Source organism: Rhodotorula toruloides (genome assembly GCF_000320785.1).
Source record: "Rhodotorula toruloides NP11 unplaced genomic scaffold Scaffold22, whole genome shotgun sequence".
Taxonomy (NCBI): Eukaryota; Fungi; Basidiomycota; class Microbotryomycetes; order Sporidiobolales; family Sporidiobolaceae; genus Rhodotorula; species Rhodotorula toruloides.
The window spans coordinates 1-14999 of record NW_015622982.1 but is presented as its reverse complement, the minus strand read 5'-3'; the positions used below and the strand labels follow the sequence as shown (position 1 = coordinate 14999).

Genomic DNA, 14999 nt, shown 5'->3' with positions numbered 1-14999 from the left:
GAAGAGCGGCGGTTGAGCGTGCGGAAAGGGAGTGAAGAGGAGACGCAGCAAGCCCTCGAGCGAACAGTGAAGCAACGTCCGCCATCTGGTCGTGCCCGTGTCGATACGAGTATGCAGCTCGCGTGTACTATGCCGCCGTAGCGCTTGAGGATGAGATGGCTGGAAGCAAGCTCCTCGAGAGTCGCGAGGGAGGAGGCGGAGAACATCTCGGGCGTTGCGTGGGAAGCTTCGAGGCTTGGATGGGCGTGTACAGCAAGTAGGCGGGACGATACAGACGATCGAGCATCAGTCCTTGCGGAAACCAGGCGAGGAAGAGCAGAGCAAGCCTCTTCGAGGAAGATGGCTTGCTCTTGAACGTCTCACCCGCCTCACGCTGGAGGGTGGAGACTGCTTGCTGTGACATACGAAGGGCTTCTGCGACGCTGCTGCACAACCCTCAGACCGCAGCGTGCGCCTGCCAGCCAGTCCGCCGTCCCCACTTCATCCTCTTTCCAGCCGATGACCCCCTGGCTCATCACAAACCGCTTCGCTAGCCTCGTATGTCGCACTGGCGGCTTGCAGCGGTACAGGACTGTCGTGAAGAGGCGCGGGAGGGCTGGGAATGTAGTGCGTGCGCTCGAGGTCACCCACTGTTCACGGTGCTGACATCCGCTTCCGCCCTTCAAGCTCGTCAAGCTCCATTCTCCGTATCTGCCGGCTGCTCGCCCTGCGCTTCTCCATTCGGCCGCTTCCGTACTCACGCTTACGACGTCTCGCTGCCGGTTCGCTCTTCGTTCGCGTCAACGCCCCTTCTCGCCTCTCTCGCTGCTGTCGTGAACGCAGAGGCTACGTTCCGAACGTGCTCTTGAGCTCTCGAGGAAGAGGGCGCAGGACGAACGGCCGCCGCCGAATCGAACGAGAAGCTGGGTAAATGCTCCCCGCTCAAAAAAAGTTTCGCCTTTTTGTCCCCCATGCGCTCCGCTCGCACTCCTCGTCTCCCGCCTGGGTCTCGCTATCGCACGCTCAAGCGCCAGCGACGCTTGCGCTGTCGAGGAAGCCCCACGCCTTGCGGCTGTCCTCCTCCCGCCTCCAGACCTGCTACGCCTCGCAAGACTCGCTCCCGCCGCCTGAATCACTCAACACTCAGCTCCCCTCGCGCCTCGAACAGGATGGCGAAACGACGGAAGGTGCGACCAAGGGTGCCTCTCACTGCGGACGACTTGGAGTTCGGTCGGCGGGCGACAGCGACAGCCCGCGCGAAGCTTGAGGCTCAACGACTCCTTCAACCCGTCGTGCCAGCAATCCAGCAGGATGACGACGATTCGGATGCCAGCGACGACTCTGTCACCCCTTCATCCGCTCGACGCACGCCTAGCCCCACGCCAGACCCTGCGCCTGCGCCATCGTCGTCGCCTGGGCGAGCCTCGCCAGAGCTGGGCGTCTTCCCCAGCGAGCATACCCCTCTGGACTCGACCGACCCGGAGGACGAAATCGTCGTCGTTTCCTTCCAACCGTCCGCGAAGAAGGCGAGGGTGAACCGCAAGAGACGGCTCAGCTCCTCGCCCAGTCTCGAAGTCGCAAATGGTGCGAAGCGCTCGAGGCCGGACAAGAAGCGCGCAACAACGTCTCGGCACCGCTCGAGGACACCGAAGGAAACGGGAGACATCAAGCCCTCGCCTCGCTCCTCCTCCGTCGGCTCCGCTTCATCCGCGACCAACACCTCTTCCTCCTTTGTCCTTTCAACAACGACTGCGGCAACCGTTGCTTCGGCATCAGCGACCGGTTCTGCGGCCATTAACGTCGAAATCGCTGGTTACCAAAAATCTTTGCTGGGCGAAGGAAGTCGTCTGGCCGAGGATGGACATCTAGGCCAACTCGACGCGGTGGCGGACAATGCACTCCTCTTCTCATGTGCAGACTTTCGCGCGGTTACAGAGCAGTTCCGGGCCCAAACGGTCCTGGCAGAGCAGGAGGAAACGGCAACTGGCGAACCGGAGGAGGAGCGAAGGTCGTGGTGGAGCTGCTTCGTAGCGTTTCTGCATTAGACAACAAACACCCGTCCGATCTAGACCAACTCCTCATCCTCCTCATCCGCGCCCTTGCCCGCTGCGAGGCCAGGAAAGAGCGTTCCCAAAGTTCCTCTCGGCGCCGCCAAACTAGCTGCCCAGCGCTCCACCGCCTCCTGCATCGCCGCCTGCACGACCTTCGACCCCTCGACTCCCCACTTGAGCAGCTCCTCGAAGCGATTGACGCCGAGCCGCGTCTCGAGGTTGATCAAGCTGACTTTGCCGCTTCGCGGGAGTACGGCGATCGTGAGGTTTGGCAACGCGGTCTCCTCAGCCGCGAGGAGATCGAGGATCGTCGTGCTGCCGCTGCCGCCTGTTCGGGTCGGGTCGTTCGAGTTGGTGTGCGCGGCGGCGGGAGTGACGAGGTCGAAGGGAGGGATCTGGGGAGGACCGAGGGGAGGGATGGACGGGTAGGATGCAAGCGAGAGGGAGCAGACATAGTCGGAGAGGGGAAGGCCGGCGGAGATGAGGGCGAGAGAGGTGGCGTTGATGGCGGCTTGGAGGACAGCTGCGCGAGGGAAGGAGGTCAGCTCCGGGCGCGCAAGTCTGGGAGGGTTACGACAGCAAGGGCGGGGTACAGTATCGACGGTGATATCGAGATGGCGAGACTCGAACTGATAGCGTGACTCGCAAGGAACGGAGAGCCGAAAATAAGACCAGCGCGGAGACACCGCACCGCCTGATCCTGCTCGTCCCGCACCCCGCTCACGAAACGAGAGAGCGTCGAAACTCACATCCGTCGTTTTCGAGAATCTGGAGGTAGATGTCGATGGAGGAGCGAGGGTATAGGTGGAGGAGGAGCACGGGTTCGAAGGTATTCTTGACGGCAGCAGCGAGCTCGATCGTCCGTCTGCGCGAGGCGAGAGTCAGTGCACGGAACTCGGAAATTGGAGGATTTGAGCCCGGAGGAGAGACTCTCCCAGCCCGCCGACTCACCGATCCTTTCCACCTCGCCGCAGACCGCCCTCACTCGAACCGCCTTGCCCTACACGCTCTCCCCAGGCCGCAACGCCGACTTCAACATTCACACCCCCTCGATCTCCCTTCTGCTGACCTCCCGCGGCCTGTCCTATACCTCCTCCTGCACCCTGGCCCGTCCCAGTCGAGCTCCAAGGTCCGGTGCGCTGCGGTTCCCGCGGTCCGAAGACGGATGATGAGACGGTGGTGAGACCGTGGGACGCCAGAGCGTACCCGTCAGCCTTGGCAGGAGGGTGTGTTGCGGCGTAAGAGGAGGAAGTCGAGGGAGAAGGAGGCGAGGGGAGGATCTGAAAGTCGAGGGACCGCAGCTCGAGGGGCAGGCGGGAGTCGAGGCGCAGAGCAGAAGGCGTCAAGAGCTGTGTCCGGCTCTGCATCGTGTCGGTCCAGGAGAAGTGTCGAGGCGAGAGATGAGGAGGAGCAGGTGGTCGAGGACAGGGTGAGGAGCGGCGGGAGCTGGACGAGGGGACTGACACAGGCTCTGTAGCACTCTCAAGCTCTCTGGCAGTCCTTTCTAGCGAGTCTTGAGCGAGCGACGCGTCGTGGTCTCTGCTGACCCTCGCCCGCTTCATCTCTGGCTCTGCCAACTCTCGCTGCTACGCTCTGACTGGTTCGTACGGGCTGGAAAAGACTCAGTCGAGCACTGTGACTGCTTCGATGGCGTCCGCAGCCACCCCAATCCTCCGCTTGCAGGCCAAGTCCTCGCCCATCCCGCTTGGGCTCTGCGCCTTCGCCTACTCCCTCCCGCCAGCTCAGATCCAGCTCGAGTGGGTCCACAGCCTGCCCAAGGAGGCCAACGGCGCGAACTGCCAGGTCGAGATCAACGGGTGCGCCCACTTTCCTTGCCTCGTCCTCCTCGCTCGACTCGAGCTGATCCCGAGTCAACGCGCTCGCGCTCGCAGCAAGTCGGTCTTTGGCACCGTCGACTGCTTCAAGGCATTGGGCGACGCTTTCGCGGCCCAGGGTGCGCTCGGAAAGGACAACAAGGAGTCAACCGAGGTGAGCTGTCGGATCTGGCGTGCATTTGTTCCCCCCTCGTCCACCTGTACCGGCTGTGCGAAGTGCGTTGCGCTCGAGTGGATGCTGACGATACATTCCGCCCGCAGATCCTGTCGCTTCTCCTGCTCGCACCGCCTTTCCCTCCCTCATTCCCGACCGCAACTTCATTCCTCTCCACCCTCGAGCAACGTCTCACGCTCCGCACCTACCTCACCGGCTCTTCGCACCCGACTGTCGCCGACTATCACCTCTGGGCGGCTGTGAAGACGAACGTCATCGCCATCGGTCTCCTCCCGAAAGCCCTGCACACGCAGCGGTGGTTCAACCACCTCTCCGCTCTCCCTCCTTGCGCCAAAGCGCTGGTCGACGTCCCCGCGCAGTCGAAGGTCAAGCCCGCACCGGCAGCGGACAAGAAGGACGAGAAGAAGAAGGAGGAGAAGGCGAACGCGACCTTCGAGTTGGGCTTGCCCGGCGCGCAGAAGGGCAAGGTCGTCACTCGTCTCCCGCCCGAGCCGTCAGGCTACCTCCACATCGGACACGCCAAGGTGCGCTCGCGTTCGCTGGCTCCCTTCCTCCGTAATCACTTCAGGACTTTGCTCGCTTCTGCGCCTTTGCGGGATTACCAAGCTCTCATGCTGACAATCGCCTTCACGCTAATCGCAGGCGGCAGTACTCAACCAGTACTTCGCCAGGATGTACGACGGCAAGTTCCTCGTCCGTTTCGACGACACTAACCCGTCGAAGGAGAAGGTGCGTTCCCAGTTTTCTTCGACCCGTTTTTTCTTCGACCCGTTCGCTATAGCCTTCGCGGACGGTCGCTAGACACCTCAAACCGCTGCACACCCCGCTGACTCTCCTTCTGCCTCCTCTGCGCAGGCCGAGTTCGAGCAGTCGATTGTCGAGGACCTCGCCCTTCTCGGTATCAAGGCCGACGCGACGTCCTACACCTCCGACTACTTCGACCAGCTTCAGCAGTACGCCATCCAGCTCATCAAGGATGGCAAGGCGTACGCGGACGACACGGAGCAGGAGGTCGTAAGTTACGGTTCCCCTTGCGCAAAGCAGCTCTTCGTTTCGCCTCGTTTCGCTTCGTCCTGCTGACCGCGACACTCTCGCAGATGCGCGACCAGCGTATGAACGGCGTCGCGTCGGCTCGCCGTGACCTTTCGCCGGAAGAGTCGCTCGCCAAGTTCGCGGAGATGGCGACCGGCTCGGACGAGGGCAAGCGGTGGTGCATCCGCGCCAAAATGTCAGTCGACGACCCCAACAAGGCGCTCCGCGACCCCGTCATCTACCGCGTCAACGACCTCCCTCACCACCGCACCGGCTCGAAGTACAAGATCTACCCAACCTACGACTTTGCCTGCCCCGTCGTCGATTCGATCGAGGGCGTCACTCACGCACTCCGCACGAACGAGTACCGCGACCGCAACCCGCAGTACCAGTGGATGCTCGACGCGGTCGGCCTTCGCAAGGTGAACGTCTGGGACTTCGGCCGCCTCGCCTTCGTCTACACCCTCCTCTCGAAGCGCAAGCTCAAGTGGTTTGTCGAGAACGGCTACGTTTCGGGTTGGGATGACCCCCGCTTCCCTACCGTCCGAGGTGCGTCTCGCTTCTCTGCTCGACTTCCACCTCTCGTTTGGAAATCCGCGCTGTGATCCGCTCTTCCGCTCCTTGTTCGCGCTATTCGGTACGCTTCTTACTGACGCTGTTATCCTCGCAGGCATCCGTCGCCGCGGCATGACCGTCGAAGCGATCACGCAGTTCATGTTGCAGCAAGGCCCGTCGCAGGCGTTCCTCAACCTCGAGTGGGACGTCATCTGGAACCTCAACAAGAAGGTCATCGACCCCGTCGCGCCGCGCTTCGTTGCGCTCGAGAAGGAGAACCTGTGAGTCGCTCTCTCGCGGCTCCTCAATCACTGCGATCTTCCCATCGGCTTCGTTCTGCTTTGCGCTTTCGCTCTCCCTCGCAGTCACAGTCTTACTGACACTCTCGCCGCTCGCAGCGTTCCCGTCAAGATCGTCGGTGGTGAAGGCAAGCCCGCCGAGGGTCAGGTCGAGTCGAAGGTCGTCCCGAAGCACAAGAAGAACCCGGAGGTCGGCGAGAAGACGACCTTCTACACCGACACGATTTACGTCGAACAGGCGGATGCGGCAAGCTTCGCGCAGGACGAGGAGGTGAGTCCAGCCGAATCGCCGTTCGCTTCGCCTTCTCGTGTTTCATTTTGCGTTGCTTCGAAGAGTCCGGACAGTCTCACAGACGCTGACAATGCTGTTCGCACTCCCGCAGCTCACCCTCATGGACTGGGGCAACGCCTTTGTCCGCAAGATCTCCCGCTCGTCCGACTCTGGCCCCGTCACTTCGCTCGAGATGGAGCTCAACCTCGCCGGCGACTTCAAGAAGACGAAGAAGAAGGTCACCTGGCTCGCAAGCCCGAAGGCGCCGTCGTCGCCCGAGGACTTGACGCAGGTCTCGCTCCTCGATTACGACTACCTCATCACGAAGAAGAAGCTCGAGGAGGACGACAATGTCGAGGATTTGATCAACCCCACGACGGAGTACCGGTGCGTTCGGGATCCTTGCGCTTTTGCTGCTCCCTCTGCTTACCCTCGATTGCGTGGTCTCGCAGAACCGATGCCGTTGCCGACCACAACGTTGCCTCTCTCGCGCAGGGCACCATCATCCAGTTCGAGCGCAAGGGCTTCTACATTGTCGACCGCGCCTTCGACGCTTCGAACCCGTCGCAGAGGGTCGAGCTCATCCTTATCCCCGACGGCCGCGCAAGTTCCGTCGCCCTCAAGCACCAAGCACCGTCAGCGCCCGCCAAGGACGCTTCGAAGGCCTCGAAGACGCCGTCGAAGGACAAGCAGGCTGCGATGAAGGCGAAGAAGGGCGCCGAGGCGATTTCTCTTCCTGAGCTTGCGCCTGCCGAGGCTGTCGAGGTCGTCCTCAAGAGCGACGGTTCGCGTGGCTACGACATTCCTGTCAAGGTGAGCTTTCCCCCTTTGCCTCTTGGCGAATGCGAGGACTACGGGCGGACGAAACTGACGCGTGCTCGACTTTCCTCCGCACCGCCAGACCAAGATGTACAAGGTCGACAGCCCGCACGGCCATGAGGCGTACGAGACGCCGACGACGACGTCAATGTACGAGATGCGGCCCATCAACGAGTAGACGACGAGATTGGGTTGAAACGAGCGTGCACAATTGCCGCATCTCCAGCTTGTAGTCCTTTTCTTGCGCTTTCCTCGCGCTCGAGAGTCTACTGGAGTCTCGTCTTCGCCTTCCTGCACCAGAACAGCCCGCAGCGGTGCGAGTGTAGCTCTCGTGAAGACCCTCGCCTCGCTCTCCCTCCTTCTCCTCACTCGATTCGCTTCGCGCTTTAGCCTGCTGGTCTCGAATTCAAAGGAGTACTGCTTCGCTCAGCCGCTGCTGCTCGCCACGCCTAGGGCAGTGCTCATGCCCTCGTCGCCGCCTCCCCACAGCCGCAATCCACCTCCATCTCCCTCGAACCCGCCCTCGCCGACTGTCAGCGACGTTCCTCTGCTCCGACTGAGCCCGTCCAACGCCTCTCTCGACAGCGCGGCCGCGCTCGCCGACGGTTTCACACCCGACGCGAGTCGGCTGCCTCGTTCAGCACGCATGGCAGGAGGCTCGAGCAGCGTCGGAGGGCGTCACGATGGAGGGACAGGCCGCCTGGGCTCGCAGCGTAGCGATCAACGCCTGCGCGGGGCGGCATCGAGCGCGGGAGCGAGTCGGGACAGTCGCGGCGGACGAGGGATGTCTGGCGGCAGTTCGTACGCAGGCAGCAGCGCACGAACGACTCTCGGGACGGACGAGGACGTCCAGAGCGACGCGGACAGCTTCTCAGAGCGGCGCAGTCGGCGGAACGAACGCATGAATGGCGGTCAGGGCTATGGCAAGGCTCGACGTGTTCCGCCTGGACTGGGAGGACAAGGTGAGAGTGAGGGAGAGTACGACGAGGGTTGGAGGACGGGCTTGGACGTCGAGGAGGAGGAAATTCGGCTACTCGGGCAGGACTCTACGGTGTGTCTGACTTTCTCTGCCTTCCGCGACGGCGTCAATCGACACACTCGAGCGTTCAAGGACGCCGTACGTCTTACTGACGCCGTCGCATCTCCGCAGACGCGATCTCCCCCCTCTTCCGCCGCGAAAAAACGCCGTCTCTCGGTTTCGCGATTGCTCCACCTCTCTTCGCCTCCTTCCTCAAAACCTCGCACCATCCCCTTCAATGATGCGCCCTCTAAGCGCAAGAAGTTGTCATTCGCGCCCAATCTCGTCAAGAACCAGAAGTACAACGTCGCGACGTTCCTCCCGCTCGTCCTCTACGAGCAGTTCAAGTTCTTCTACAACCTCTACTTCTTGCTCGTCGCCCTCTCGCAGTTTGTCCCGGCACTCCGCATCGGTGCGTAAACTCCCGGACTCGACGAGGCCACTTCCTCAGCCACTCATGCTCGTTTCCTTTCGCAGGCTTCCTCGCGACCTACATCGTCCCCCTCGCCTTCGTTCTCGCCGTTACGATCGGCAAAGAGGCGTTCGACGACTACAAGCGCTACCTGCGAGACCGAGCTGCCAATTCCGCCCTCTACAGCCGTCTCGTCCCGCATTCCGCCTCGACCCCTCATTCGCACCATGCCTCGTCTTCCACGCCCTCTACCGCGCCTCTGAAACCGACGCCGTCGTCAAATCTCCGCGTCGGCGATCTCGTCTTCCTCGAGAAGAACGACCGAGTTCCAGCCGACATCCTCCTTCTCCGTACCTCCGACCCGAGCGGCACTTGCTTTGTCCGCACCGATCAGCTGGACGGCGAGACGGACTGGAAGTTGCGCGTCGCTGTCGAACGCACGCAGGCGCTGCAGAGCGACGCCGACTTGCTCGAGATCGAGGGCGACGTCTACGCGGACCCGCCGACGAAGGACATCCATACCTTCGTCGGGACCCTCACCCTTCGCTCAATCCCGGCATCGCGACGAGAAGCAGGAGCGGATGGTGCAGGCGACGCACATCAGGAGGAGGAGGAGGATCTCGTCGCGGCTCATCCGGTCGAGCCTTTGACGGCCGAGAACATGCTTTGGGCGAACACGGTCCTCGCAGCCGGCAACGCCGTCGGTATCATCGTCTACACCGGCCGCGAGACTCGCGCCGTCATGAACACGAGCCAGCCGGGCACGAAGGTCGGTCTGCTCGACCACGAAATCAACCGCCTCGCCAAAATCCTCTGCGCCGTCACCTTTGCGCTCTCCGTCATCCTCGTCGCTCTCAACGGCTTCAGGGGGCATTGGTGGGTGTATGTGTTCCGGTTCCTCATCCTCTTCTCGAGCATCATCCCGATCTCGTGAGTTCCGCCTCCTTTCGCTCGCCCCCTCTCCCTCGCTAATCCTCGTTTGCTTGCAGGCTTCGCGTCAATCTCGACATGGGCAAGACCGTCTACGCTCACCAGATCATGCACGACCCGGAAATCCCGGACACCATCGTCCGCACCTCGACGCTGCCCGAAGAACTCGGTCGGATCGAGTACCTTCTGAGCGACAAGACGGGCACGCTCACGCAGAACGGTGCGTCAGTCGCTCGCGTTATCGCCTGCCTCCGCTGACGCCTGTGCACTCGCAGAAATGGAGCTCAAGAAGCTGCACCTCGGAACGATGAGCTACGGCGTGGACTCGATGGACGAGGTTGCGCACCAACTCGCGACGGCGCTTGGCGAGAGCAAGACGAACGGTGCGTACGACGGCGGCCAAGAGAAACGGCGCGCTGACTTCGTGTCGTCTCGCAGCCGGCCCGCAACTCGCGACGGGCGTCACCCTCGCGACTCGAGGTCGCCGCGACATGAGCTCGAGGGTCAAGGACGTCGCTCTGGCTCTCGGATTGTGCCACAACGTGCGTGCAATCCGTCTCTGTCCTCGCTTTGTGCGCTGACGACTCTCCCGCAGGTCACGCCCGTCGTCGACGAGTCAGACGGATCAATCACCTATCAAGCCTCATCTCCCGACGAAGTCGCCATCGTCCGCTTCACCGAGTCGATCGGCCTCACCCTCGCCGCCCGCGACCGCACGTCAATCACCCTCCGCACGTCCGCCGGCGCGACTCTCTCTTACGACGTTCTCGAAATCTTCCCCTTCACGTCCGAGTCGAAGCGGATGGGCATCGTCGTCCGCGACCGTCAGACGGGCGAGATTGTCTTCTACCAGAAGGGCGCCGACGTCGTCATGGCGCGGATTGTCGCCTACAACGACTGGCTGGAGGAAGAGTGCGGCAACATTGCTCGCGAGGGCTTGCGGACGCTCGTTATGGCGCGCAAGCGTCTCAGCGAGGAGACGTGGCGCGAGTTCGAGGAGGCGTACCGTGACGCGCGCGTCAGCCTGGGCGACCGCAACGCTGCGAGCGCGCGAGTCATCGACGACTTCCTCGAGCACGATCTCGAGCTACTCGGCGTTACCGGCGTCGAGGACAAGCTTCAGGACGACGTCAAGATGACGATTGAGCTGCTGCGGAACGCCGGCATCAAGATCTGGATGCTCACGGGCGACAAGATCGAGACGGCGACTTGCATCGCCATTTCGACGAAGCTCGTCTCGCGTGGCCAGTACATTCACCAGATCGCGAAGCGTGCGTCGCCATCTCTCGCTGTGCGGCCGAGTAGGGAGCGCTGACGAGACCGTTCCCGCAGTCAAGTCTCCGGCTCAGGCTCGCGACGAGCTCGAGTTCCTGCAGAGTAAGCTCGACTGCTGCCTCGTCATTGATGGCGAGTCGCTTCAGGTGCGTCCCGTCTCCCTCCGTCGGCTGCTCTCGCGCTGACTCGCTCTTCTGCGCAGCTTTGCATCGAGCACTTCCGACAAGACTTCATCCAGCTTTCAACTCAGCTCTCGGCGGTCGTCGCATGCCGCTGCTCGCCGACGCAGAAGGCGGACGTCGCTCGACTGATCCGGGCACACACGAAGAAGCGGGTCTGCTGCATCGGAGACGGAGGAAACGACGTCTCGATGATTCAGGCGGCCGATGTCGGTGCGTTCGGTTTGCGCTCTCCTCGCTCGTCGGCGATGGCGCTGACCGATCTGGTGCGCAGGCGTCGGCATCGTCGGCAAGGAGGGCCGACAAGCGTCGCTCGCCGCCGATTTTTCCGTCAACCAGTTCAGCTACCTCACGAAGCTCCTCGTCTGGCATGGCCGCAACTCGTACAAGCGTAGCGCCAAGCTCGCACAGTTCGTCATCCACCGCGGCCTGATCATCTCGGTCATTCAGGGTGCGTCGCGACTTGCTCGTCTCGAGTCGGCGGATCGCCTGCTGAATCGCTCGTTCCGCACAGCCGTCTTCTCTTCTGTCTTCTACTTGTGCGTGCTTGGCTCTCGCTTGCGTCATCGCTTGCGGTGCTGACGTGTTCACGCGCTTCCGCAGCTCGCCCATCGCCATCTACCAAGGGTGGCTCATGGTCGGCTATGCGACGGCCTACACGATGCTGCCCGTCTTCTCGCTCGTCCTCGACCGTGACGTCAACGAGGATGTCGCGCTGCTGTACCCGGAGCTGTACAAGGAGTTGACAAAGGCGAGTCTTCGGGCGCACTCTGACGCTCTCGCTCGTTTCTGACCGCCTGCATGCTCGCAGGGCCGCAGTCTCTCGTACAAGACGTTCTTCACTTGGCTCATGATCTCGCTGTATCAAGGCACGTCGCTCTTCCTCCTCGCTCGCTCCGATCGACCCGCTGATGCCCCTTCCTTCGCAGGTGGCGCCATCATGCTTCTCTCGCTCGTCCTCTTCGAATCCGAGTTCCTCAACATCGTGTCGATCTCGTTCTCGGCGCTCGTCGTCAACGAGCTGGCGATGGTCGCGGTGGAGATCACGACTTGGCACCTCGCGATGGTCGTCAGCGAGGTTCTGACGCTTGCGCTCTACGTCGTCTCGATCCTCTTCCTTCCCGAGTATTTCGGTGCGTTCCTCTTTGCTCGTGCGGCACGCTGAGACTCTTAAGCTCACGCTCCTTGTCTCGCAGACCTCTCCTTCGTCTCGTCGCCAAGCTTCCTTTCGAAAGTCGCCCTCATCGTCGCCATCTCCGTCTTCCCGCTCTTCGTCATCAAGTACTTGAAGAGCAAACTGGCACCGACCGCGTATGCGAAGCTGCGGGATTTCTGATAGACTTGTACCTCCTCGCCCGCTCGTTCGGCAAAGTAGTCATGTTGTCGTCGCAACCCCCCTTCTCCGAGCCCTTCACCAGCGAGATGCGCTTGTGCGCAGCGATCCATACGACGAGACCACGCTGGGTGCGCAGATGAAAGCGCGGAAGGGGGCGAAGTGGAGATGGATTCGCTTTTTACACCGCTCGTCGCCTCTACTGCGGCAACAAGTTCGCGCCAGACGCCGCCTCCCGCTCCCGCGCCAACCGTTGAACGTACGTCTGCGAGATGATGTTGAAAGCCTGTGCGAGAGTAGGTTAGCGGGCGAAGTTCCCCAAAAAGCGAAGGCCTGAAGCAGCGCTTGGCGACACACACCTCCAGGAAGCGGTCCGAGCAGCGCATCAAGCACGCTTGGTCGTTCGGCGTGAGCGTGTCGGATGGCTTGGTGATGCACGCCTTGAAGCTGCGAGTTCCGGGTGAAGGCGAAGTCAGCCCCCTCTTCTTCCCTTTCTTCCGACTTTCATCCGGCGAAACACGGCGCACCACTTCTCGTTGAGCTTGTTGATGAGCTCTTGAGCTTGTGCGAGGGCTGCGCAAGCCGCGGAGCGGGAGAGGTCAGCGATTCGAAGACATACGCAGGACGCGAAGGCGTGGACGCACCCAGCTGTTGCTGCACTTCTCCCCTGATCTGCTGAGCCTTCGCCTGTGCGTCTTGTGGTGCCAGAGAGGCGGAGCGGCCGAAGAGTCCGGACATGATTCGGGCGGAGGGGGGATGAGCGACAGTGAATCTGCCGAGGGAGGTCAGCTCGGCTCGAGAACGCGCGTGCGCAAGCGATCCATGCCCTGGAGTCTCGCTGCTCCTCGCCGACTCGCACCGAGCGGCCCGCCAGCGAGGGCGCACGGAGAAACTGGGCCGCAAGAGACGTCGACGAGCAGAGGGAAGGAGGGCGACGGGCGGTGTGAGACTCACGCAGAAAGTGTCGAGTGTGCTCTAGCAGCAGCCTGAGCTTTTCTAAGCAGGTACAGCAGCGAGTTGCGTGAAGTGCGGAAGTCGAGGAGTTCACGAGGACGGGGTCGAACCTCGCCCGCTCGCTGCTCGCACAGAATGGGCTTGCTACGCTTGAGCCGTCGCTACTGCAGGCTGACTTAGGCCGCTGAGCTTTCCGCCGCGCCTCCCAGGTCCCGCGTCCTCCCTCTGTATCTTCCTCATCTTGGTCGCGACTCCCCTCTCCACAACTCGAATCCGCCAGGACGATACGCGCTCTTGTTCGATTGATGGCGCGCTTGGAGCGGCTCGGCGCCTTGTTGGGCGAACTCCAGGTGCGCTCTTGTGATTCTCAGCAGCAAGTCAGTCCTTCTCGGACGGTCCCGCTCGCTCGCCAACCCAGAGGCTCAGCAGCGAAGTAGACGACGCTGACCTCACGATTGCGCAGAACATTGCTTCTCGTCGCCTCCTCCACCTGTCCCCTCTATCGGCTTCAGTCTCTCCTTGTCGCTCCTCCCATCCTCTCACGCTCGCTCTTCGGCCAGTCAGCGCCAACGAGTATACTCGTGTGTCCTGTGGCATGTTGAAGCCCGCCTTTGAGCGCCGGATAGCCTGGAAAAGTCGGATGGCGGAGAAGCGGAATGGGGTCTGGCTTTCTCGTGCGCTTTCTCCTTCTCTCGCCGTGCTGACCCGGCTCAGCTTGGCAGACCTCCTTGTCTGAGTCATTACAGCGAACGCACGCTCTCCACGCCTCGCATTTCCGCTCCACCGCACATGAAGCCGCTCTTGTCACCCTCGCTCCTCGCATGCACTCCTCTGCTGCAGGCCTCGAGTTGCACTCGGCCTGCGGCCGTCGAGGCACTCCCAGCATTGCTAACCACCTCTGCGAGGCTCCGCAGGCTCGCTCTGGCTTTGTTGCCTTGCGGCAGGCGCAGATGTGCTTTCCTGGCTTTCTGCTATATAACAACCTCTTACACGCGCCGCCGCGCTATGCGCGCACGCTAGCTGTGTTTGCACGCGTCTAAGCTACGCTACTGAACTGCTGCTGCTCCGCTCAGAACCCTTACGGACAATCTTGATTACGTTTGAAGCCAGTGATTAGCTTGTAATCCAAATTGTTGTCTTGTTAATCTTGCCTGTCGTTCTTGCTGAGAGACTTCCTTGCTGGCTCACAAGCTCAACCTACCAGAGTTGATTACAACAGTGATAGCCAGGGCGGCATGAAATTGTGGTCAAGGGTTATGCTAAATAGACTCTTACCAGTCAAAGCACAATTGTATGTATTTCAGTATTACCCGGACTCTGATTGTATGTATTTCACTATTACCTGAACGCTTGCATAGCAGTGAAATGCATATCACCTTGACTGACATCTAGTCTAAGGAGCATGAACACAGGTGAATATGCGCAGAGTAGGAGACCAGCTATTGATGCTCATTAGACCTTTTGCTTATTGGCTGCATTAGGTTTTTGAACATCTCACTCTGGGCTCCAGCCATGCTGAGCGCGGGGCTATAGGTTTGTTCTGCTGCTAGAAAAGCGTAGGAGAATGTGCGGAACGACCAGAGGAGAAGGGAGGAGGAGCAGTGTAGCTAACCAAGCAGCCTACCCTTGTTTGTAATGCCAGCATTTTGGTAGTGCCTTTCACCGGCGGAGCACTCGAGGGGCGGCTTTCGCGACTCGAGGGGAGGTGGGTGACCCGTATATCAAAGGCTTAATGGGAAATGGTAATCTTCGGGTGCAAGAGCTAGGTGTCAATGCTTGCTGAATACAACAAGGTGGAACTTACTATTGAAGCTCAGTGAATTCTTGCTCAGAGAGCGACAGATTGGGTCAACTTTCTCCCCAGCTTCTGTGAGAGTGCAAG

The 14999-nt window shown here is 61.2% G+C and overlaps 5 protein-coding genes across 5 annotated transcripts; 3 read left to right on the top strand and 2 right to left on the bottom strand.

The window, feature by feature from the left end:
* Positions 1 to 950: 950 nt before the first annotated feature.
* Positions 951 to 2024, top strand: RHTO_03623 (uncharacterized protein; the record flags this gene model as incomplete). Its single annotated transcript, XM_016417293.1, has 1 exon — positions 951 to 2024. The coding sequence occupies one exon, from the start codon at positions 951 to 953 to the stop codon at positions 2022 to 2024; it is 1074 nt and encodes a 357-aa protein (XP_016271209.1).
* Positions 2025 to 2044: 20 nt separating this feature from the next.
* On the bottom strand, positions 2045 to 3397 carry RHTO_03622 (exosome complex component RRP41; the record flags this gene model as incomplete). The annotated part of the gene is made up of 3 exons (XM_016417292.1): positions 2045 to 2553; positions 2780 to 2895; positions 2982 to 3397. The coding sequence occupies 3 exons, from the start codon at positions 3395 to 3397 to the stop codon at positions 2045 to 2047; spliced, it is 1041 nt and encodes a 346-aa protein (XP_016271208.1).
* Positions 3398 to 3677: 280 nt separating this feature from the next.
* Positions 3678 to 7194, top strand: RHTO_03621 (glutamyl-tRNA synthetase; the record flags this gene model as incomplete). The annotated part of the gene is made up of 11 exons (XM_016417291.1): positions 3678 to 3847; positions 3923 to 4019; positions 4127 to 4564; positions 4683 to 4769; positions 4896 to 5054; positions 5138 to 5621; positions 5743 to 5908; positions 6026 to 6197; positions 6310 to 6584; positions 6650 to 7010; positions 7099 to 7194. 11 exons carry the CDS (start codon positions 3678 to 3680, stop codon positions 7192 to 7194), a joined length of 2505 nt encoding a protein of 834 aa, XP_016271207.1.
* A 606-nt stretch (positions 7195 to 7800) lies between these two features.
* On the top strand, positions 7801 to 12166 carry RHTO_03620 (phospholipid-translocating ATPase; the record flags this gene model as incomplete). The annotated part of the gene is made up of 15 exons (XM_016417290.1): positions 7801 to 8067; positions 8167 to 8446; positions 8512 to 9376; positions 9436 to 9596; positions 9652 to 9759; positions 9815 to 9918; positions 9972 to 10647; positions 10709 to 10797; positions 10854 to 11043; positions 11105 to 11281; positions 11345 to 11369; positions 11434 to 11581; positions 11642 to 11699; positions 11760 to 11963; positions 12027 to 12166. The coding sequence occupies 15 exons, from the start codon at positions 7801 to 7803 to the stop codon at positions 12164 to 12166; spliced, it is 3492 nt and encodes a 1163-aa protein (XP_016271206.1).
* Positions 12167 to 12362: 196 nt separating this feature from the next.
* Positions 12363 to 12901, bottom strand: RHTO_03619 (mitochondrial import inner membrane translocase subunit TIM13; the record flags this gene model as incomplete). The annotated part of the gene is made up of 4 exons (XM_016417289.1): positions 12363 to 12449; positions 12523 to 12610; positions 12691 to 12736; positions 12808 to 12901. 4 exons carry the CDS (start codon positions 12899 to 12901, stop codon positions 12363 to 12365), a joined length of 315 nt encoding a protein of 104 aa, XP_016271205.1.
* Between the last annotated feature and the right edge of the window lie 2098 nt (positions 12902 to 14999).